At 44.1% G+C, this 22,333-nt stretch overlaps 1 protein-coding gene across 1 annotated transcript in view; it reads right to left on the reverse strand.

Moving 5' to 3' along the window:
• The window catches only part of LOC107160124 (single-minded homolog 1-like), a 37,666-nt gene extending 17,659 nt beyond the window's left edge, over nucleotides 1–20,007 (reverse strand). Inside the window, 8 exon segments of the mRNA XM_015506785.2 lie at nucleotides 4,051–4,198; nucleotides 4,952–5,058; nucleotides 5,271–5,470; nucleotides 6,136–6,224; nucleotides 6,359–6,467; nucleotides 6,981–7,070; nucleotides 10,456–10,538; nucleotides 18,838–20,007. Of these exon segments, the coding sequence (XP_015362271.2) occupies nucleotides 4,051–4,198; nucleotides 4,952–5,058; nucleotides 5,271–5,470; nucleotides 6,136–6,224; nucleotides 6,359–6,467; nucleotides 6,981–7,070; nucleotides 10,456–10,538; nucleotides 18,838–19,012 (1,001 nt within the window). The 5' untranslated portion in view covers nucleotides 19,013–20,007.
• Nucleotides 20,008–22,333: the final 2,326 nt, after the last annotated feature.

Here is a 22,333-nt window from a genome sequence, read left to right on the forward strand (position 1 = left end):
ACTGCTGGTGGGACTGCAAATTGGTGCGGCCAATTTGGAAAGCAGTATGGAGATTCCTGGGAAAGCTGGGAATGGATCCACCATTTGACCCAGCTATCGCCCTTCTCGGACTATTCCCTGAGGATCTTAAAAGAGCATACTATAGGGATACTGCCACATCAATGATCATATCGGCACAATTCACAATAGCTAGACTGTGGAACCAACCTAGATGCCCTTCAATAGATGAATGGATAAAAAAATGTGGCATATATACACAATGGAGTATTACGCAGCACTAAAAACTGACAAAATCATAGAATTTGCAGGGAAATGGATGGCATTAGAACAGATTATGCTAAGCGAAGCTAGCCAATCCTTAAAAAACAAATGCCAAATGTCTTCTTTGATATAAAGAGAACAACTAAGAACAGAACAGGGAGGAAGAGCATGAGGAAAAGATTAACATTAAACAGAGACAAGTGGGGGGAGAGAAAGGGAGAGAGAAGGGAAAGCATATGGAAATGGAAGGAGACCCTCAATGTTACACAAAATTACATATAAGAGGTTGTGAGGGGAAAGGGGGGGAAACAAGGGAGAGAATTGAACAACAGCAGATGAGGTAGAGAGGGAAGATGAGAGCGGAGGGGAGCGGGGATAGTAGAGGATAGGAAAGGCAGCAGAACACAACAGTCACTAATATGGCATTATGTAAAAATGTGGATGTGTAACTGATGTGATTCTGCAATTTGTATTTGGGGTAAAAATGGGAATTCAAAACTCACTTGAATCAAATGTATGAAAGATGATATGTCATGAGCTTTGTAATGTTTTGAACAACCAATAACAAAAAGAAAAAAAAGTACTAGTATTTTCCGTCTGAACTGTTTATGAACAATTACTACTCAAATTAAAATCAAGAAAATATGGATTCAAGAAAATCACTCAGGTCTTTACAGGTTATACCTTCCTTTTACTCTCCACACTCTCTGGACTTTCCCCAACATCAACTGCTAATCAGTCTCTATCACCTGTCCTCTTAAAAATGAGAGAAGACCCTATCATATTTAACACTTCAAAACTTGTAGGCACTCCTAATTTATAAGAAGATTTTCTATGTGGAAAATAAAGCTACCAGAATATGAAAATCATATTATTATGATATTAGTCTTATTGAAAATCATGAACTGGTCAGTCATTTGCTTAGATTGCGTGGGGGGGGTGGCGTGTGGGAGAGGCATTAATGAAGAGCTACAGAAGCTTTACAGAAACTAAGAGAATTTTAGAAAATTCATCATAGTGACTTCTCTCTCCTCTCCAGATTCTTAATATATATTATGGTGAAGAAGATGAAGATGAAGACGATGACTATGACGAAGAAGAGGAGGAGGAGGAGGAGGAGGAGAGAGGAGGAGGAGGAGGAGAAAGGGGGGAGGAGGAGGAATTAAAAAGCACTAGGGCAATCACCACTTGCCTCTATAATCATCATTTTCCTATATGCACTAATGCAGTTGCTTATTGAAAAACATGGGTACTAAATATTTCTAATCATTACTGCTTTTGTTAAATAATAATGACTAATTTTCTTACACACATATTGACTTCAACAATAAATTTATCATCAGAAAGTTATAAAAAAGGGTTTCTTATGAATGCAGTTTCTACCAAAACACCACATCTTCTTCATTTGAATGATGATAATTTAAAATCCTCTCCACTTTCATGTCATGAAAAATTCCTTCAAAATGTGTGCTATTAAAATGCTGAAATATGGAAACATTTTGTATGTCAAAGTATTTACAAGTTGGCAGTTTTAAGTACATTGTTTGAGGTGGTGTATTTGGAAACAATTTCCTTTTTATTCTCTAACTCCATATAGCAGTATTCCTAAAAACAAATGTATGTGGTAGTTTGGTAGTAGCATAGAGAATCAATAGCCATCTATTTAATTTGCTAAGACAATGTGAATTAGTAACTTCCAGCCAGATGTGTGATGTACACATCCAACATACTGCAACCTGTTCATTATGAAAATCCTGTCAAAACACAGAGCCACTTGATGACATTTCATCCAAAGCAGTTTCTGCATTTGCAGCCATAAAAATTGTTCTAAGAATTTTTATACAAGGAATTGGGGCTGAGACTCATAAAGAGTAATCAATTTCAGCTTATCATCTTCTAGTCTCGTATATGCCTGCTTCTGTGTGTTTATTTCTGTTTTCTTTCAAAGATACAGAATGCTCAAAAAATAAATGTGTGCCATACTATTTTTCTTCCATAAATCATTTATTTTTCCTCATTATATATTTTTGTCTAATTCTGCAGCTCTGAGGAAATGTGTAAAGAATGACACAGTCAACAGAAGAAAAAAGAACAGTTACCCACTGGAAAAACAAAACAGAATATTTCAAAATGACTCCAAACATAAATTAAGTTTACCTATTGGGAGGTCTAACTTGCATTCAGATCATTTATAGAGGTCTGTGTGACTATATACCCTGCTGTTTGATAAAGAATGATTACTAACCACAGGCACTCACCAGAGGACTGAGTTTTTGTAATGCTTGTGATGTCTCAGACATACAAAGCACCTTCTTAAAGAATGTCCATTTCCTTTCCATGGTAAGCAGACATAATTTTTCACCCTCTAATACTTCTGTTGCTCAGGGTGGCTTATGTTATGAGGTATGCATTGCCATTTTCTCTTGTTTATTTTAATAATATAAAAAATTACACTCATAAAATAAATGATTTTGTTTCGTGATACCCAAAATAGTGGTACATTTTTCACTCTATATTGAAGTACAGTTTTCTTGCTATTGCAAAAATCTAATAATATTTAACACTATTTACTAAAAGGAGAGAAATTAAAAGAGTCTTCTTAATAACAAGCTATTATTCTTGTATATTGAAACCTCACCTACACCAAATTCATTTTCTAAGTTTATTGAATTGACTTTTCTTATTAAACCGGGCACTGAGCAAATAGTTTTAATGCAAGCATAATATTTCCAACTACTACATTTTTAATTTGGCAATCTAAAACAATGTGGAATGAATACAATTCTTGTTGATTGGATTCCAGAAAGCACCCTTTAACCCACCACAAAGACAAAACAGCATTTTTACTATCTGGTGTCAACACTCTCAAGTAGAGAACTTCTGAGGTCCCCTAAAAATCACAAGAATTTCAATGTCTAACAAAACCAAACCAAACAACAACAAAAACAATATTCAGCAACTGCATACACCAAAGGGTTCTTTATAAAGGCTTCAACCCTAAGCAATTCCACTTTCACAAACATTATACAGAACATAACATGCTTTCCTCAGGAGGTGCACACCCTGCCACGTGATCAGAGTGAAGGGCCACACCAGCAACCAGAAAGGATTATGGTTTCTAATAAGAATAGATTGAAAAGAGGCTGTTGCAGCTGCCCAATGGGTTGCACCCACAGGTGGCACCCAGAGCTTAGCTCCTCACCCAGTGAAGTGGTCAGGACCAGGAGGGGTGCCCCACCAAGACCTGCAGCTTATGATTGGCTCTCTTGGCTTCCTGGAAGTTAAAGTCATATCCTCTTGGTCACTTAAGCCCCCTTTGTGGTTCAGGGAAAGAAACACTCTCTCAGAACTCTTAACTTTGATTGGAGACTCTGGTTAAAATTAAGAACTTCAAACCCTAGATCTGAAAAAGTGAAACAGATGTCCTGTTTTTTAACTATAAATGGCTCCAAACGTTGGATCCTGTCCTCTTTCTCTCTTTTTTCTTTCTGCTGCATTAAGTTTTATTTAATGCAGAGTTCACTTAAAAGGTTAAGAGAAAGAAAAGAAAGCAAATACGGAGTATGATGGAAGAACCTCTAAATCTTCTTCTAGAAAAGAACAAGAAAGCTTCTTCAGGAAGATGAAAGTGCTCCACCTGCCTCCTTCCAGCAAAGCCGGCACTTAGGGTTCAAACCCGAATACCCAGATGATCCCAGTCTCTCCTAACCAAGCTGTGCCCACCACATGCTCTCTCTCAGAGACCAGAGTCCCCTGGAGTGGTCGAAGGGGTCTCAGGCTTGCACTCACGTGAGGACATAGTTAATGCTGACAATGCAGTGTGGCCTGGAAGAGCAGCTGTTGTGCACGAGGGTCTCAGAACTCTGCACCCATACCCAGCCGCCATGCTTCACCAGGAACCTGTAGTACTTTGTGGTCACCTGCCCCTTCACCAGCACTGATGGAGAGAGAGAGGCAAATGGTGGTGAATCAGCTTGGCCCAGACTTCTCCCAAATTCCAGGTGGTAAGAGTGCGGACCCCCAGTGGGCCTTAATAACTGTGCCTGGCAGGAGGGAGAAACAACAGGCCAATTCCCAACTGATGGCCCTGTTACATCGCATCAAGACCCCGGGTACTCTTTATAGGCATGTTAGTGCATGGCACGTCTCTGGGCAGAGGTCTGCACCTTTAGCAATGGGGGGAATGGATAAAGTTGGGAGTTTCCCTGAATTCACCTAACTATGGAAGGAAGAGTCTGGAGAAATTAAGCTCAAACAAAACTATATGAAAAGCCGAGATGTGAACTGGGAATTTATCTCAGTGATAGAGCACTTGCTTGCATAGCGAACTCAAGGTCCTGGGTTCAACACTAAATACAAGGAAATTTCTGTAACAGTCAGGTTAGGAAAGTTAACAGCCTCGGTTTTTGTTCACAACTTCAGTGATGTTTGCAGGTGGTGAAGCATAACAATAGAAGATATTTTCAACTAGAAGCGTCCCTTTCACCAGTGCTAGGACAGGTGTAAGGTAGAGAAACAAGATGAGGCCCAGTGTGCCAGCTGGCCCTATCTGGGGCCTCACGCACCACCAGGGCCATTACCAGGATGAGGGGGGTTTCCATCAGTCAGTTTGCCTGTGCTTGGGTTCCCACTCCCCACCACCTTGGGGAGCCTCCAAGGTTGTTTGGGTGCAGAGCTGAGTGCTCCTTACACAGGTGGTGAGTGCAGCGCAGGTGGAAAGTGTCACAGCCGTGCATGTGGTGGTACAAGGTCTTCTCAATCTGGTCCTGAGATTCATACCCCGTCAGCTCTGCCACCCTGTGGAGAGGATTTTGGGTGGGATGAGTGCCCTGGTACCCTCAACTCCCGACCAAACACAGTCTCAGACCTGGGTGCCCGCCCTCAGTTTGCAGAACCTGGTTTGTTGCCTCATCTGCAGAATGGGCTCATTCAGATCAAGGGGAATCTCTCCCTGGCTAAGAAGGGTTGCATTCCACTAGAAACAGCCCTTTTTGGTCCTGCCCACCCACCTAGAGTCCAGAAAGATGAGCTTCATGTCCAGGCTGGCTCGAAACATGAACATGTTACCATGCAGCTTGATCTTTGTGACAGCGCTAGAAGGCAGCGAGTGACCCACGGCCACCAGGCCCACATTCTGGTAACAGCCGTCAAAGGGGGACATGTCCAAGCTGTATTGGAGGATCTTCAGGTAGCCACTGCAGTGACTGACCTGTGGCAGAGTGGGAGGGCGGGAGACTCAGCCACACTCAGGAAGAACCCCAGAAAGATGAGGAGGGGGTTGAAACATGTTGAAACTACTCAGCCAGAAACATTGTGTGGGCCACGCCCTTCTGGTAAGGGGTCCAAAGTGATAGGACTCTAAAGTGTATCAAGAGAGTGACTGCAGGTCAGACTGAACTCACACAGGAGCTTGTAAAAATGAAGATGCCTAGACCTCCATCAACCCTAACGCATCTTAGGACGTTCAATTGCATTCAACCTGAGAACCACAGCTTTGAGCTGAAGCTCTGATTCTTAACCTCTTTGGAGGTCCAAATCTGGCGCTAGGCTTAGACTCCTAGGAATCCACCAAGGGTTCCCCACCACTTCAGAGGTTTTCAGGATTCTTCAGACCCATCTCTGAGAGGCCCCAGGGCTGTGGAGTACTAAGCCAGTCAGACCTAGCCTTTAAGCTTCATCCCCAGCAGTTCATACAGTTAGGTGACCAATAGAGCATCTGGACCCGCTGCTCTTTGAAACAAAGTTACTACGTAGGGCTCACGCAGGAGTGGTCCCTGATGTGGAAATGACCCTCAGAAGCTGCAGATGCCTTTTGTCCCACCCCATCCAAAGACACCCAACCACGGCTGGGTGTCAATCTTTCACCTCAGCCACTTACCTTGTAGCCCCGCAGGTGAGGCCAGCGTTCCTCTTGGCTAAGACACACTTCATCCTCAGGAAGAAGGAGCGCTTGATCTCGTGCTCTGAGAGAGAGAGGAGCAGAGGGAAGATTAGGACATGAGACATGCGACTGGGTGGTTCCAGCCATGACAAACTTGGGGAAAACCACAAGCTGAGCGCCATGGGCTTAAGCATCACAGACACGTGTCTGCCTTACCCTGTACAAAGTGAGAGTGGTAGGGTTGGTGGGCGGTGAGCACTGCGGTCATCTTGTCGTGGTCACCAGGGTGGATGTATTCATAAATGCTGTTTCCGGTCAGCTCTACCTGTAAAGACGAGAGTATCATCGTCTGTGCAGTAGTAGAATGTCCCGTGAAGAAGCTGAAAACTTGGTGGTGGGGGGGTCTGTTGGGCCATGAAAACAGGAGCCAGCAATTGGCCCTGAGTTCTGATTTCATTTCTGCCCCTTGCTGCCTATTGCATCCTAAGTACAGCTCAGCTCCCTTATCTGTGAGGTAATAACAGTAACTAGTAGTTGTTGTTGTTGTGGTAGTAGTAGTAGCAGCTCTGGTAAAGATAAGCATATAATCTCTTCCCACAGTATCTGGCTTATTGTAAAGCCTCAAAAAAGTAGCAATTGCTTGGGCTTTTGGTGGAAGCTAATGGATAAGGGAAGACTAGGAATGAGAAGATCCAGAATCTGTTTAATGAATCCCTCCATCAGCTGAGAAGTCTCTAGCTCAGAAATGCAGACATAAAAGGATTAGGGAAGCCCCACCCCTCCTGCTTCCCACTCTGGCTGTAAACACTGCAGGCTGGAAGTGTAGACCACTCACTACCTGAGAAAGACCCAGGTGAACTGAGGCTGTCTGTGATATGTACATGATCTTCCCATCTGGGGCCACCACAAAGATGAAGACATCCAGGGTCTGGGGAGGCAGAAATAGAGTGAATGGAGAGGCTTCTGGGCCATCTGTTGAAATGCAGGGGAGGGGGAAGGCGAAAGTTAGAAACATTCAGACAGAAATGCAGAGAGATAGAGAAGAGATAGATGGTTGGGAAACAGGACATAGAACCAGTCAAAAGAGCCCCTCATTTTTTTTTTCACTCATTCCAATTTTGTAAGCATCTGAAGCATGTAGCACATTAGAAGAGATCCAGAGGAAGTTGTGGCCAATGCTCATGCCCCATAGGCTCAGGATTTACCAAAGGGGACAAAGAAAACATGTTTGTAATAGACATGCACAAAAATTCTGGAGATAAATCACAGAAGTAGATTAGGTTCTTGGGGTGATAGTCACTGAAAGAACCAGAGGTTTTCTGTGTCAGGCTTGAAGGGCTCTGTAGGGACATTGTTAGATCATGAAAATAATAATAGCAGGGTTTGGGAAAGATCCGATCCCTACTGCACTGGTCAACATGGACGAACCTACAATCTGAAATCTATAGAGACATTAAAGCTGGCCAATGGCACTAGAAAGTGTATAGGAAAGTGGGATTTAGGAGATGAGAGAAGGGGAGTCAAAGATGCCTTACAGGAGCTGATGTTTGAGCAGAACTTTGGAAAGGAAGGTTGGGCTAGAGAAGGGAAGAAGAGCATCCTAGGCAGAAGGGATAATGTGGCAAAGGCAGGGACTTTGCAGGAGGATGAATCAGATGTATTCTGAAGTGATGTGTTTGGTGTTCTACAGGTGGAGCTGAAAAAGTACACCCACAATGAATTTTTGAAATTTGGAATGTCAATTTGAGGAATCTGAAGTTGTTCTTATAGGCATTAGGATTCCAACAGAGGTTTCCTAAGCAGGAAAATAACATACTTAGATGTATTATTTTAATCTTGGAAATGACCTACAAAAGGAAGGAAGGAATGGGGGTGAAGAGATCGGAGCAGATAGCTGCAGTGGAGATGGGTCAAGTCTGAAACTGAGTGATCAAAATAGAGATGAAGAAAGATGAGAATCTAATTTAAAGATGATGCTGGCTGTGAACTCCATGCTAATTGATGGCAGAAAGAGAGTTCAGGTTGACTTTCAGGTTTCAGTAAGGACATTAAGTAGAGGGTGATGCCATTAACCAAGACTGAAATTTGGAGCAACAGTGAATTTTGTACAAGCAGAAGTTTGGGCCAGAGAGCTGGTATTGTGGCCCTGCCATTGAGCACTGGCCTCGCAGGTGTGAGCCCCTGGGTTCGATCCTCAGCACCATATAAAAATAAATAAATAAAGGTATTGTGCCCAACTAAAAAAAAAATATTTTTTTAAAAAAGAAGTTTGGGTCAGAGCAATATGCATTTTTGTCTTGTAGATGCTTCAGGGACATTACAATTTCCACTTAAATGTGTCTAGTTGTTAGTAGGAAATAAAGGTCTAGAATTCAGGAGGGGCTCTAGATCTGGATAAAATAGGCAGGGCCATGTGGAGAGAAGAGTTGAAACAGTGGTGTTGATTGAAATCACCCAGGAGGCTGTGGAGCATTGAGAGAAGAAACAGTAGAATCTTCTGAAAACTACATCATTTGTGAAACAGACAGTGGTGGGAAAATCAAAGAGGAGCAGAGAGGGAGAGAAATCTGGGAAATCAAGCTACTACAGACATTGTAGAAAAAAAGGAGAATGTTACATCTTCAGTGTCACCTCCTTAAATGTCTTTGCCCAAATGTCACCTTCTTAGTCCCGCTTCAATCATCTCTATTTTAAACTGTGACCTAAAACAGAGCCCACCTCTCATTTTTCTCCACAGTACCTGTCACCTGGTACACTATGCAGTACACCTGTGTGGCTTTCTAAGGCTCCTCTTAGAATGTAAAGTCTATGAGGAAAGGGCTTTCTGATGACATACAATTGACCCTTCTATTTTTTTTTAATTTTTTGTAGTTGTAGATGGACAGAATGTCTTTATTTTGTCTATTTTTATGTGGTGCTGAAGATAGAACCCAGTGCCTCACACATGCTAGGCAAGCACTCTGCCTCTGAGCTATAGCCCCAGCCCTGACCCTCCTACTTTGTAGGATGAACAAGTTGAGGGAGGATAAAAAAATGGGCATCTAATTCTTAATGTCAAAATGTGGTGGGGCCTTTGTAGAGCCTAATGGGTAGAAGACCTGACAGACTGCAGGGATGTTGGAGCAAATGGGGAAGGGAGTGAGCCACTTAAATAAGGAATGGAAGTCAATCCTACCAGAAGTTTGGGGGAAAAAAAGAGGAGAGATTGGACAAGAGCTAGAAGGGGTGAGGGATTGTTTGAGGGTGTCGTTATCTTGTTTATACTGCCAGAAGAGATTGGCTGGGATTATGGAAAGATGGGGGGGGGGCAACTGAGAGACATCTGATGAAAGGTGTTGAAATAAAGGGAATTACAGCACCTTTTCTAGATAAATTCAAAAGTATGGAAGCCAGGCCAGCGAAGAAAAGCTCATACCCTTTCTTTGTTCAGTGCAACTAAAATCTCTTGTTTCCTGAGGAAAAAGAGTATGGGTACTAGTGGAACATGAAGGCTGTGGGACCCTGCGGAGAGATTACTGTTCATGCGGGTCCTGGAGGAAGAATTGCAGGCTTCCCTTAAACTTCTTAGGTTCCAAGCTACCACTCCTTGTATAATAATAAAGAGGGTGTGGGGTAGGGGACAAGTGTCAAACCTAAAAATGCCATCGGGAGTTTTATTATTTAAAATATTTGTCCTGTGACTTAAGCCAGCAACAGGCAATTTAAAACCATGGGCACTGCAAACAACAATGTAATGGGCACCTCACATTGGTTCAACTCATTACCTGGGGGTGTGTATGCGTGGAACCTAGAGCCTGGGCTGGCCTGGGGCGAGGGGGAGCCTGGAAACTACGAGGAAGAGATGAAATGAGTTGCAGACCCAGCTGGAACTGCAACGTGTAGGTTAAAGCACAGATGGGCATTTCTACCAGATTCCTGTTATCTCCTTGGGAAATCCTTTATTTCAGATGGTTCTGCGGCTCTGTCTAGGCGGCTTTGCCCTGGGCTTCCAGTGCCAGCAACGGAAAGATGACAAAAGACGCCCCCTGCCTTGGTCTCAGCACCCTGATGGAGCCTTGCCGGGCTGTTTTCCAAACCCAAACCCTTGGTTGCCACTTTATCTCCCTTTCAGCCTGGCGAGGTGCCCTCCGCCCATCCTCACCCAGTTAAGAGCTTTAGTTCTAACTTGGAGTTGCTGTTAGGCTGAGAGAGCCATGTCCAGAATGGATCTTTAAATTTTAATTTTTTAGTTAGTTATTTTTTAAGAAAGCAGAGGCCCATCCAGGAAACCGGGACCTCGAAGGATGTGACCACTGGGAGACTTGTGTCTGTACCTGGAGTAGATGGGAGCCCAGTTCGCGGCCAACGTGGTCCAGGGGGCTGGTCCGACTTGAGTGGCCCCCCGCCTCACCGAGCCCTGGGAAGAGATAGAAACAAACTTTTGTATCAGAATCCCAGCCCGAGTGTCAGTTGGGGACTACTTAGCATTTTTGTTACACATTAGCGCAAGAGGAAGAAGCCCTTGATATTATTTCCCAGTCTCCCCCACCCAACCTGCACAGTTGGGAAGAGGTTATGCCAGAGTATCAATTTTGGCCCCTCCCTGGGTTCCGAACAGAAGCCAACCTCTGGCTCTGAGGGAACCTGGCTTCTCAGCGAGGACAGGCTCTCCTGGAGTGCTCTCCTGGCTGGAACTCAAGGGGCCTCTGTGCTAGAGAAGCCCCTGACATCACACACTAGCGATCACTTTTGTAGGTTCACTAGTTTGTTCAAGGAGAGGAGAGACACTCATTACTCGCCCAAAGTTTTCATCATTGTCCTCCAAGAGGCAGAGGATGTCCCCCCACATGGCGAACTTCTGCCCCCAAAGTGGCCCGAAACAACTGGCCAGGTTCATCTGGACCCTGGCGTCCTCTCTGAATGGCTGCGGGACTTTCTAGACATTCTCCTCCCCTGGATCTGACTTTAATCCCCTTAGAAAAAATCCTTTAGCTTGCGGTTGACTTTCAGTCTGACGCTTACCAGCATCCCTTCCAAATCCTTCATCTTCCTTTACCCTGGGAGCTCCAGCTTTACACACCCTAGTCCAGTCCCGCTCAGCCTCCAAAAGGGGGTGGGGGGACTTTCCTGAAGTCGGTTACTTTGAGGTGCTAACAATTTCTTAGCAATATTTTCATTGCATTCTTGACATAGAAAGTAATTCCATTCTCTACTTGTCAGGTACCATCTCCTATTAACAAAGACACTCCATTCATCTCCTCTGCTACCACGTTAAGATCTTTTGAGGCTTTGCCAGTGTTTATGGTGATGCCTAAAACAGCAAACCTTGAAGACTGTCATGGTTGATTTTTAAAAATTAATAGTCTATTATATTACCTGTGTACAGAAAGAAATAAAAAGGCAGAAGAAACTTGGGCAGAGCTATGTTCAATGTGTTATAGATAATACCTCTAACGAAGCTGCTTGTGGAATTATATCATCTGGATAGTGAAGTCCTTCCATTCTTACATCATTGTTGTTTAACATGACATCTTTTTTTTTTAGATGACCTTCTTCTTTAGGGGCACATACTTAAAACGCAGAATGACAAAAACACTCTAAATGTGGCGCTGGGAAGAATCTTTCACAATAAAACACTGATGTTCCTGGCCTGCTACTGGACTCCACTCTCTCCCTTGTGCAGATTGACCCCTCCTGACTTTTCAGCCCGCTCCAACTTCCCTCCCCAGAGTGACTCCACTGCCCTGGTATCTTTCCTTCTTCTGAACCATTCCAGGAGGTCCCCATCAGTCACCTGCAAACCCCCCTTCGTGTTGTCTCCTTCCCCTTCGCTCCTCATGATTCAACCAATCTATTCTCCTTGATATTGGGCACGACATTTTCTTTTCTTTTAAATCTCTGTTCAGACATTGTTACCCAGAAGAAGAGTCAGAATGAGTTGACTGTGGAGGCTAACAGGGTAAAGGAAAAGGACCCTGCAGAGAGTGCCCAGGACGCAGGTGTCGCTGCCCTTGAGCGCCCTTGGACCTGAGAAGTCCTGCAACCCCTTGCACGAGTGGAGGGCAGGCACTCCTGCACTTTAGGGGTGGGCTGCGTCTTCCTTGTGTGGGGAGACCAGCTAGAAGCCCCCAGAAGTGTTGGAAACCTGTGCGTGGGGCCAACAAACATCTTCAAAGTAAAATTCTGTTGGTCTCCAGGAGTGCCCACCCTACCCAAATGATCTGAAGATTTTCTGGGCTACGCTGTTGGGGTGGGGGTGGGGAACACTGGTCTAGGACTGGCGGCGCCAGCCTGACTATTTCTGGTGTCGGGTTATGGCCTTATTATTATGCTCCTACCAGGGAAAATAAGACCTCCCAAAAGTCAATAAACAGAGCATCTGGGTGCGGGTTCACAGAGGCCTCCCTCCCCCTCCCTTACCCACTCTCCACCCACCCCCCACCACCTTTTTAGGGAACCTTTTGCTTTCACGGAGCATTGCCTTCTCTCTTGGTTTCCCCTGGAAATCTCCGTCACTCGGTTGAGTCTGGGTTAAGGTTTTATAAGGAACCGGCTACCCTCCTCTACCTCTCGGTCTTCCCTGACGTAATACCAGGATGAACTTGCCCTTTGGGGTGCAGAGGACACTCCCCCAAGCCCGTATCATGGGTCCTCCTTTCCAAAAGTCTCAAAGTGGGCCGGAGACCCCTCTCCCTGGACTCCCTCCCTCTTGCCTTCAGTGACGTGCTCTGGCACCCAATTTCAGTTGCGAGGGGGTAAGCTGAGATTTCGTTTCTGCAACTGACCTACCACAGAAAATTCGCAAATCCTTTGATTGTCTGTTTTAAATGAGGAGGAAACCAGCTCCCTTTGTGGTGGGATTACAGTGGGAACAAGATCTAAAGATTCTCTTGTAATTCGATGAGGCCATGGGAAGAGGGTTTTGCAAAGGAGAAAAGGAGCTCTGTGAGGGAGGCGATAACTCAATCGGTTTTAGACGAAAGGATTTTCCCCAGCTAAAGTGGCCGAAGACAAAGGAAAACATCATCTATTTTGGAAGATTTCCAAGATATGCCACATTAACCTTAGCAGATGAATTTTGCTTCTCCCAGGCCCCCCTCTTTCCTTCAAGTCTCCTTTATCATATTTACATAAATAACATTAAAAGGGATGTATCTATTATGCATCTAAAGGGCTAGCTCACATTTCATGTGAAAACCCCGGTAAGTTTCAAGGTTGCTTTACCCTTGGTGCATGGTTGAGCCATTTCCATTTAAATACCCCCTGACCCAAGGATTACCTCAATGGACTGACTGCATGGGTTTTGTAATTTCCTGAAAATGAGATTTCGATTTATAAAACAAGAAACCGATTAGTAACCAAATGAGGCGAAGTAGATCCACTAAAATTGACCTAATCCCACAGGCACCATTTAGGCCGGTTCTTGGCGAATGAGTGATGAGCCTCAGTCTAGCTGAGCCCAAAGCATCATCCAGCTGTGTTACTGCAAGCAGCAAAAATAAATGGATCGAGGTTTTCCTTCCGAATGAATTTCATACCCTTGACAAAATACAGATCACAGACCCTGCATCATTGCCGTGTTCACTCTGACAGGAAGAGGTGGAAGGAAAGAGCTTTCTTTCTCTTATTCTGTACATACTATACTGCCTCAGAAATGCATCCTCCTTGTAGTTGTTCCATAATGGGGCGACTGGGCCACTGCAGGGAGAATGGGACTCACTGTGCCAACTTCATTGGCCTTGGGCCTTCAGACCTTGACACAGGTGAAATGAACTTGAGACTGTGATATGGTAGCTGTCCCTAGCCTAGCCTGAGCCACAAAGGCACAGTAGTCACCCACTGTGTGGGGGTGCCTGAGGAGGAAAATTTGTTTCATTGTGGACATTCTTTTAGCATTCTCACAAGAGCAGGACCATTCCTAAATAATTGGAGTTCCTCTTCCTCGCATAAAATTTAAATTTTTATGGATCAAAGACTGGCACTAAAATCATTAATATTATAAAAGTCTGAACCTCTTTTTTTTTTTTTTGAGAAATTCCTGGACCTATAGAGAAATGCAGCAAGAATCCGTGGCTTTGTATTCTGTGTCACCATTTGTCAGGAAAAGTTTCAAGCTGCTGGGATTCCCTAGAACTGAAAAGCAACTCTTGTAGAAATCAGGTTTTTTACTCTGTAAGTTTAGTATTGTTTTAGCTTCAAGTACGTGATCATACCTTATTTGAAATCATCACCATAGCTTTTTATACCTGCTTTTTATATTTTTTTCATGTTATTATTTTTTGGTAGTGATCTGTCTCCTTAAGAAAAAAGGTGTTCCCCCCACCCCAGTGGCTAGACCTACAATTTCTAGCAAATAAATATGCCTTGCAAATGCTCTGCACAAAATTTAGTTCTTCACTCCACATTTTAAGAAAACATCAAAACTAGAATCAAATGGAGAAAATCAGTGTAGAGCATAAACTGTGCTTAAAGCTTTTAAATGAGAAAAACTTCTGTAAGAAAATAAATATGGAAACTTAATGCTCAATCATTTCCTTGAGCAGCAAGAAAAACAGTCTTAAATCACCAATGCATGTAGGAAACGGGGGCCTCTTTCTTTTCTTCAGTTCTCTGCTTCAAAAAATATAATACAATTAGGGATTTCAATCTAGAGATGAATATTATAGAAAGGGTATGTGGAGGTTTGCTTATTCATCCTCTCTTTCCTGAACACTCACTAATTTCAATTGTGATTATTTTTATTTTCTAAAGAGGTTTTGAAAACAAAATGGCAGGGCGATATTACCAAGACTGAACAGCTATAGACTTGAAAACATATCTGATTCCTTCAAAGTTCATTCCACATACCACTATGCCCAGTAAAATGGCATTATAGATGGATAATTAATATGTATTTCTTTTTAGTTGAATTTGTCCTATTTAGCACACAAACAAGGTCAAGACATCTCTTTTTTTTTTAATCCGGTCTTTCCAGCTTTGATAGCACCTAAGATTTATATATTTCTGCATGCCTCAATCTTTCCTTTTCTAGACTATTTAGAAAAGACTATTATCAGTCAGAAGATATGTGCTTTTAATGATTTCACAATAATGTTATCAGAATTTCTTTTCTACTTTACTTTTTTTTACTATTAAATCTCAAATTCAACATGGGAATCTAATGCTTATTCTTAATTATTTGGAATATCCATATCCCATCCTCTTTTCTCTATCATTTCCCCCTCATTATTTCATTATTCTCTACTCAGGTAAAATTAGTTTAAAAGCTGAAACATACCACCAAATAAAAGCTAATAGACTCTTGAATGAAAAACCACACTTAGCAGGGAAGATTGGAAAGGAAATGACCTATATTTTAATTATTTTAATCCTTTAAAAAATAAGTATGGGGGAATTTTATTTGTTCATTAATTTATAGCTTTTTGCATTGTAGGGTAATATAGATGAATTTGATACCAACAAAAAACCCAAATTTTACAATATCATTATGCCTATAGCTATGTCACCAGATTTATAATTATTTGAGAGTGTCTTACAAAAATCTATGTGTAATGGAATATTTACCATGATAAAATAGCTATCCCTAAAACAAAATTTATTGAGGGTCTACTATGTGCTAGAATGACTTCAAGACTGATATAATAAGGATGAATTTAATCTTCAAATTCCATTTAGTCTCACTAAAGAAGACTGCAACCATCTGGGTATGGAGATGCAAGTCAGTGATCCCAGGGACTGAGAGGCTGAGGAAGGAGATCACAAGTTCCAGGATGGGGACTGGGGTATAGGTTAGTGGTAAAGCTACCACTGTGTACAGTCACCAGTACAAAAAAAAAAAAAAAGCCTACAACCATACACAGATGAAAAGGACCCGGGTTTCCTTCACTGCCTTGGACCTCAGTCTTGTCCTCCCAGCTTCTCTGAGGCAAGGAAGAACCCAAATTGGGCGCCCCCTGCAGGTTGTGCCAAATTCTGATGCTTTTCACTATATTCTTCCTTTGAAAGCTGATATGTTGTTGTTGTTTTTCTTTTTTAATGTTTTGAAGGGCCGCATTTGAGTTTTTGAAGCTCATACACTCTCAGAATTAAAACCTCATCCCTAGGAGCCAGCTGTTCCTATGACCCTGTCTTAACTCATCGGGTGGAGGCTGTGGGGGAGTTAGGAGCTCCACAGTAGCTGAAGAAATCACTGACGTGCCCAGAGTTCACACATCGTCCATCCCCTCCTCCCCATGAGCTCACACTCACCCCCTAAAAGGGAGAGGTGAGAGCGGCTGGGCGGGACTCTGGAGGAAGTGAGGGGGGTTGGCTGCAGAAAGCACAATTGCGCTTTAAAGTAGCCAGAGGGGACTGGCCTTGCCACCAAGGGTATTCCAGCGGGAAACTTCGCCTGTGTTCTCTTTTTTTTTTTTTTCAAATATTTATTTATTTATTTTTAGTTTTCGGCCGACACAACATTTTTGTTTGTATGTGGTGCTGAGGATTGAACCCGGGCCGCACGCATGCCAGGCGAGCGCGCTACCGCTTGAGCCACATCCCCAGCCCAAACTTTATTTTTATTTTCTTTTTCTTTTTCTTTTTTTTTTTATGTGGTGCTGAGGATAGAACCCAGTGCCTCATGCATGCTAGGCAAGCGCTTTACCACTGAGCCACCACCCCAGCCCCGCCTGTGTTCTCTTAAAAAATAAATAAATAAAATAAAATAAATAACGAGAAGTTGCCTATGGGAATTTACTTTTTGTCCCTCCTATTTCGTTATAACGTGATTTATAATTTGTGGAGGTAGGACTTAATTAAACAAGAAAGTTGCTCTCTTACAAAACAAAAGCAGTCACCCAAAACAGCCCCGAGCTCCTTCTGGCAGAGCTGGCCCCTGCCCAGGGTCTGCACCAAGCAAGCTAGCTTCCGTGGCCCGGGGACTCCCTGGGCTCTCAGTGCCCACTGATGCCCACCCGGGAACGCCCACCCACTGTTCTTCTCCTCCTGCGATCACTCGCAGCCCCACAGGCAGCACCATAGGCTGCTTCTGATCAAACAGCCAGTGACATTGGCATCGATAATTGAGGAGACCAGCTAGAAATCTCACAGAAAGGGAACCCACTGAGACCGCAGGGGCTGGCAAATCACTGCTAGTAATCCTGTTAGGAACTGCACGGCTATTGGAGTTGGCAATAGCTTTATTTTTATAAAGTAGGCCCCGACAGTATAAAAGACAAGATCTCTTTTTGAAACAAAAGACAATGTGGTATAACGATCAGTTTCCCATCAGCGATTCTCAGCACAGTTTGAATGGGAAATGTGGTTTTTAGCATAAAATTCCTCCCTCTTTCTAAATATTTTTTTTTTCTTTTAAAAAACTTTACAGTTACTTAAAGCTTTGATTCCCCTCCTCCTGTGGTTTCCAGGGTCAAATGAGGAGAACTGTTCAAGGAACCACTTTAAGAGGAGAGGACCCTGTAGTTTGAGGGTAGAATTGAACTATAATTTGGAAGTTTTCCTGTAGTGTCCCTGACTAATTTGACGCATATTTTTGCAAACTTTTGCATCAAGATCAAGCAAAGTGAAACTCCAAACCCAATAATGACTATTTCCTTGCCCACCACTATTTCTTTAAAACAACAAATGCCAAACATTCGAAATAATGATTCAACATAAACTTTCAGAGGTCAAATAAGAAGTTTTGTTTGTAAATTAACAGGTTTTTTTTTCTGCTAGATTTTTGTTTGCTTGACTAGTAATCTCTACATTTTCAAATCTTCCTCTTCTACTAAAAACATATTTAAAATATTTTGTAAACCTGATTTAATTTGATTGAGTAAATGGGTAAATGGAAGAGAGATGTGTCCTTTCCCTCCTGAGTATAAACAGTTTTTTTTTTTACAGCACAGGGTTATATGAAGGCTGCTCTGCCTCACACAGTGAATGTTGATGAACTAAATATAAGTTTTAAATCATGTCAATGACTCAACTATTCTAATTTCCCAGCCTTATAAAACAATTTTCCCAGGATCCATTGGCCAACCTGCCACCCAGAAGATATTTTCTAAGTGGGCTAACCATCTTAGTCCAATCTGATGTATTTTGAAACTAGATTAGTATCTTACAGATAATATAAAGGCCAGAGTTGCAAATCACCAAGTCCCAGAATTAGATTCCTAATTTGAGAATATCTTGAAAATGCACAATAAATTTACTATAGGCAGCCAAGAGACTGGGTAAATCCAGATGTATTTGTATGAATATACCTCCTCACTTGCAGAACCATAGACATATAGAGGAATTATTATCTGATTTAGTTTCATGTAAGTAGGTCCATCCATATCTAACAAATATTGCAGAATCTAGCAGTGTTCCTGCTTTCTACTGTATACAATTCAAACAAGTGGAATAAAAAAGAAAGTCATGTTTGGATTAGTAGTACTTTCAATTGAGCCCAGTATCTGAAGTGTTGACAAAAGCACTGTTGGGCTGCTTCCCAACCAAACACATCTGATGGACTGAACATAAAGTATTAATGGGGAAGTAGGGGGAGCTAGGAAAAGGAAAAGCAACCTTGAGTTTATCGAGGACCTCAATCAAGTAGTTAGGCTAAAATTCCCTTTGCATAGAATACAAATGTAGTAAATATGGGTGCACCTTCCTCACTGGGGTAGGCTCATTGTCTGGCAAGTTCCTACCCCCTTTGCTTTGAAATTCCTTCTAGTAAAGTCACTTACCTTCTGGGAACAACCCTCTCATTTTGAGATAGCTGGTCGTGAGTCTGATTATGGATGCATTGTCCAGCTGCGAGGTGATAGCTGAGGGCAAAGGCAGTAATTTAGCCAGTTCATAAAACTCACTGTTTTCCTTCTCCCTCCTAGTCCGGGCAGCATATTTGGACTTCTCTTTCATTGTTTCTCATTCCCGCTTTCTTCTTACAACGTGAGCTCCACAGATTTATTCAAAACCAAAAATTAATTTTCAATTAGATATCATACTTGGCAAAAACATTTAAACGTACTTTAAATGAAGAGGCTGAAGTCTGCACCAGGGAATGTAGTGCTGGTAGTAAAAGGGCAGCGCAGAGAACAGAAAATATTTCCTTTGAAAAAGTGTACCATAGGAAAGTTGCTGATCCAAGGCAATTTGGGCAATCCTGAGGTTTCTAGGTCTCAAATGCTGTTGGGCAACCGAGGAACCAGCCTTTTCTTCTATTCAGCGCTGCAAACCCCATTCCTTGGAAAATCAGCATAATAATCCCCGATGTTTGCTCTTCCATCCTATCGCATCGGAGGCGACTATGAGTCCCTTTATGCAGAACACGAATCCCTGGTAACTTTTTCAGACCACTGCGAAGACAACAGCAGCAGAGGTAAGAGATCTGTGGCTCCACCATCACACCCTTGCCCGGATTCCGAAAAAAACGCTGTGAACGGGCCTCGGTGTGCCTCGGCTGTCCTAGCCAGGATCAGTCATTTTTGTTTGTTTTTTAAGATACAAAGAAAGGAGTAGCTAGACTGAGCACCCTGCAAATAACGCTCGCCTTCCCTCACCCATGTCAGCCACGTTCTCCAGCCCACTGGGAACCTGCCCAAAAAACAAAAGACATATTTTTGAAGACCCTCAGAAGATCTTCAGCCTTGGGTCTCTGCACTGGCGCCCAGGCCAGTCATGTGTCCCAGGAAAGCAGGTTTGGGCAAATCAGAATTCCTCCACAGCTCTGCGGACGAGCGCCTTCCAGGCCCGACCTTGGCAGATCAGGAGCTCGGTCACCTCTCTAACGTGGGTCTCCAGTCTGAGGGCTTCTCAAAAAGTGGCACTTACTCATCAAGCCCCTCGGGGCTCCAGAAGGGAAAAGACCCAGGACTCTCCCTGCCCAGCAGGGGCGGTAACCCTCGGGGTACAGAGCGCCAGGTTAACAGGTGGCACACTCACCGACAGCCCCTTCGCAGGCGCCGGGGAGGGAGGCGTCTCAGCCTAGCCTCCCCAGCCGCACAGCTGTGACGCCGCTGGGCGGGTGTAGGGTGTCTTCCTCTTTACGTACCTTCAGTCCTTGAGGGCTGCAAAGGGTGCGAAGACGCCCACCTCTTAATTGTACTCATGCCTAGGGTCCAACTCTACAACTCTGCCGGCCTCTCCGTTCCCACTAGCAGAGAGGTGCAGAGCATTCCCCGGCTCTTTTCCCTTGATCATGAATGGGGGGAGGGGTACGTGACAGAAGCAGGAGGATGCCGGCTTTGAGACGGAAGAGGTGGTTTAAGAATCCTTCTCCTGGGTCGTTGCTACAGAGCCAGTATTATTCCTAACTGGAAGCCGAAAGCTTCCCCCCCCCCCCCAGTAACTTCTTTACAGCTTATGGGGCTTAGCTTCTACTTCACTCCCGGGCTCCCTTTCTCCCACCCTCTCTCAATGCCACTCATGAGTCTTTCCGCCTCCTATTGGCTGAATGCGCCTGCGGCGCCGCGTTCATTGGCCAATCTAGCTGAGTGAAGAGAGGACGCCCCGCATGGCCCCCACGCGCCCCAGGTCTGGGCTCCCAGTACTACCACCCGCATGGCCACCCCGAACCTAATGAGACCAGGGCGCAGGGCTCGGAGTTGCCAAGCTGCCATGGTCGTTCTGGGCCTCTGGGGCCTGCTGGGTATTGTGCACGCCCCGTGCTATCCCTGCTCCCCGGGTTGGGTGTCTCAGCACTCGGCTTGACGCAGGCGCATAAGGGTACTGGGAGCGCTTGGAGGCTGTGTGTGGCAACCCCCAGGCTGCAGAGGTCAGGCGGGGAGGCTGGGGTTGCCGGCAGGCAAGACCCTAGTCACCCGGACTGAGCAGTCTGCCCAAACGCTGACTCCACCGTGCGCCCGCCTATGTTTGGCTTTATTTTCTCTCACGTTTCTCTGATACCAGATGACACCAAATTCATCACCAGAGGAAATAAATACAAGGCCTGTCTTTACTCCCAAAGAAGAGCGTCTTTTTCGAAATGCATCGGATTTGTGGCTGATTTGCTCACTGTGGAAATCTCTGTTGGGGGAGTTTTTTCGTATGGGAAGCAGTGAATGGACACTAGGACCCAACTCCACACCCTCTTGGCGACCCCGCCCACCAGCCCTGCACGCATGCGCACCTTGCCAGCCAGGGACGTGAACCTGAACCGAAACTTCAGGTGCCTCCCACATGTTCTGTGAGTTTGCGTTTGCCTCCAGCATGGGAAATTTAAAATAAGTTTCTTAAGACTAAGAGGCTAATCCTACCAACCTCTTCCAATATAAGAGGAAAGCAAAGAGATGGGCACAGCGAGGCACCCACACCAAACACGGATCCTACAGAATCTAGACCATCACCCCCTTTATATTAAAACTTAGCCCTGTGGTCCAGAGGTGGTCTACACTGCCCCTGGAGGAGACCCGATTAAGTGAGGAAACTGATCCTGATCTATACAGACATCTCCCCCAACCAAGAAGGGCTAACAGAGGAAAGGCAGGACATTGTTTCCTGAGCCCCTTCCACCTTTGGGGCTCCCTGGAATGCTGCCTTCATGGAACCTGCTAGCAGCTGTGGCCCAGACACCTGGACATGCATAAGCCCAGGGCTCTGGTGGGGTGAGCGCTGGGAGCTCACTGTGGCGGATTCAGAATCATGCCTGTGGGTGCTAAGTCTCCCGCACTGCACGGGCTCAGAAAGAAAAAGAGGGGGCCCCCAGGACCGCCTGACCTTTTCGACGTCAGGCCAACTCCAGACTAGAGATGCTGTACCTTGTATTATAAAAGAACAGGTCAATGCCAAGAGGAATCCCAAAGCAAACTGCCAAACTGGATTTTAGCGCTGCAGCACAGACCTGGGCGCATTGTGGTTCCGATCCTGCTCCAGTATAGACATCCGTCCTGTCTTCCTGTAATCCTCTCTGTTCCCAGCTATCTGAACATTTTAATCAAAATAAGAGTGATTTCAGACGCTTTTCTTTTTAAAACTGCCAGAAAGACACACACAGTTACATCTTCTCATATCACGTGTGCACAGATGCACAAAAAAACACAGACATGGATTTTACTCAATGATCAAGGTCAGAATGAGGGATATATTTATAATCAATATGAAAAATCCAAAGGCGTCCACTTGAACATTTCAGTATGTTATATCCGAATGTTCACTCTTTACCATGGAAAAAGGAAATTTTATCCAGAAAACGTTAAGGTCTTAAGAAATAAATACTCACATTTTTCTTCCATGTATACAAGG

Source organism: Marmota marmota, unplaced genomic scaffold (assembly GCF_001458135.2).
Source record: "Marmota marmota marmota unplaced genomic scaffold, marMar, whole genome shotgun sequence".
NCBI lineage: Eukaryota > Metazoa > Chordata > Mammalia > Rodentia > Sciuridae > Marmota > Marmota marmota.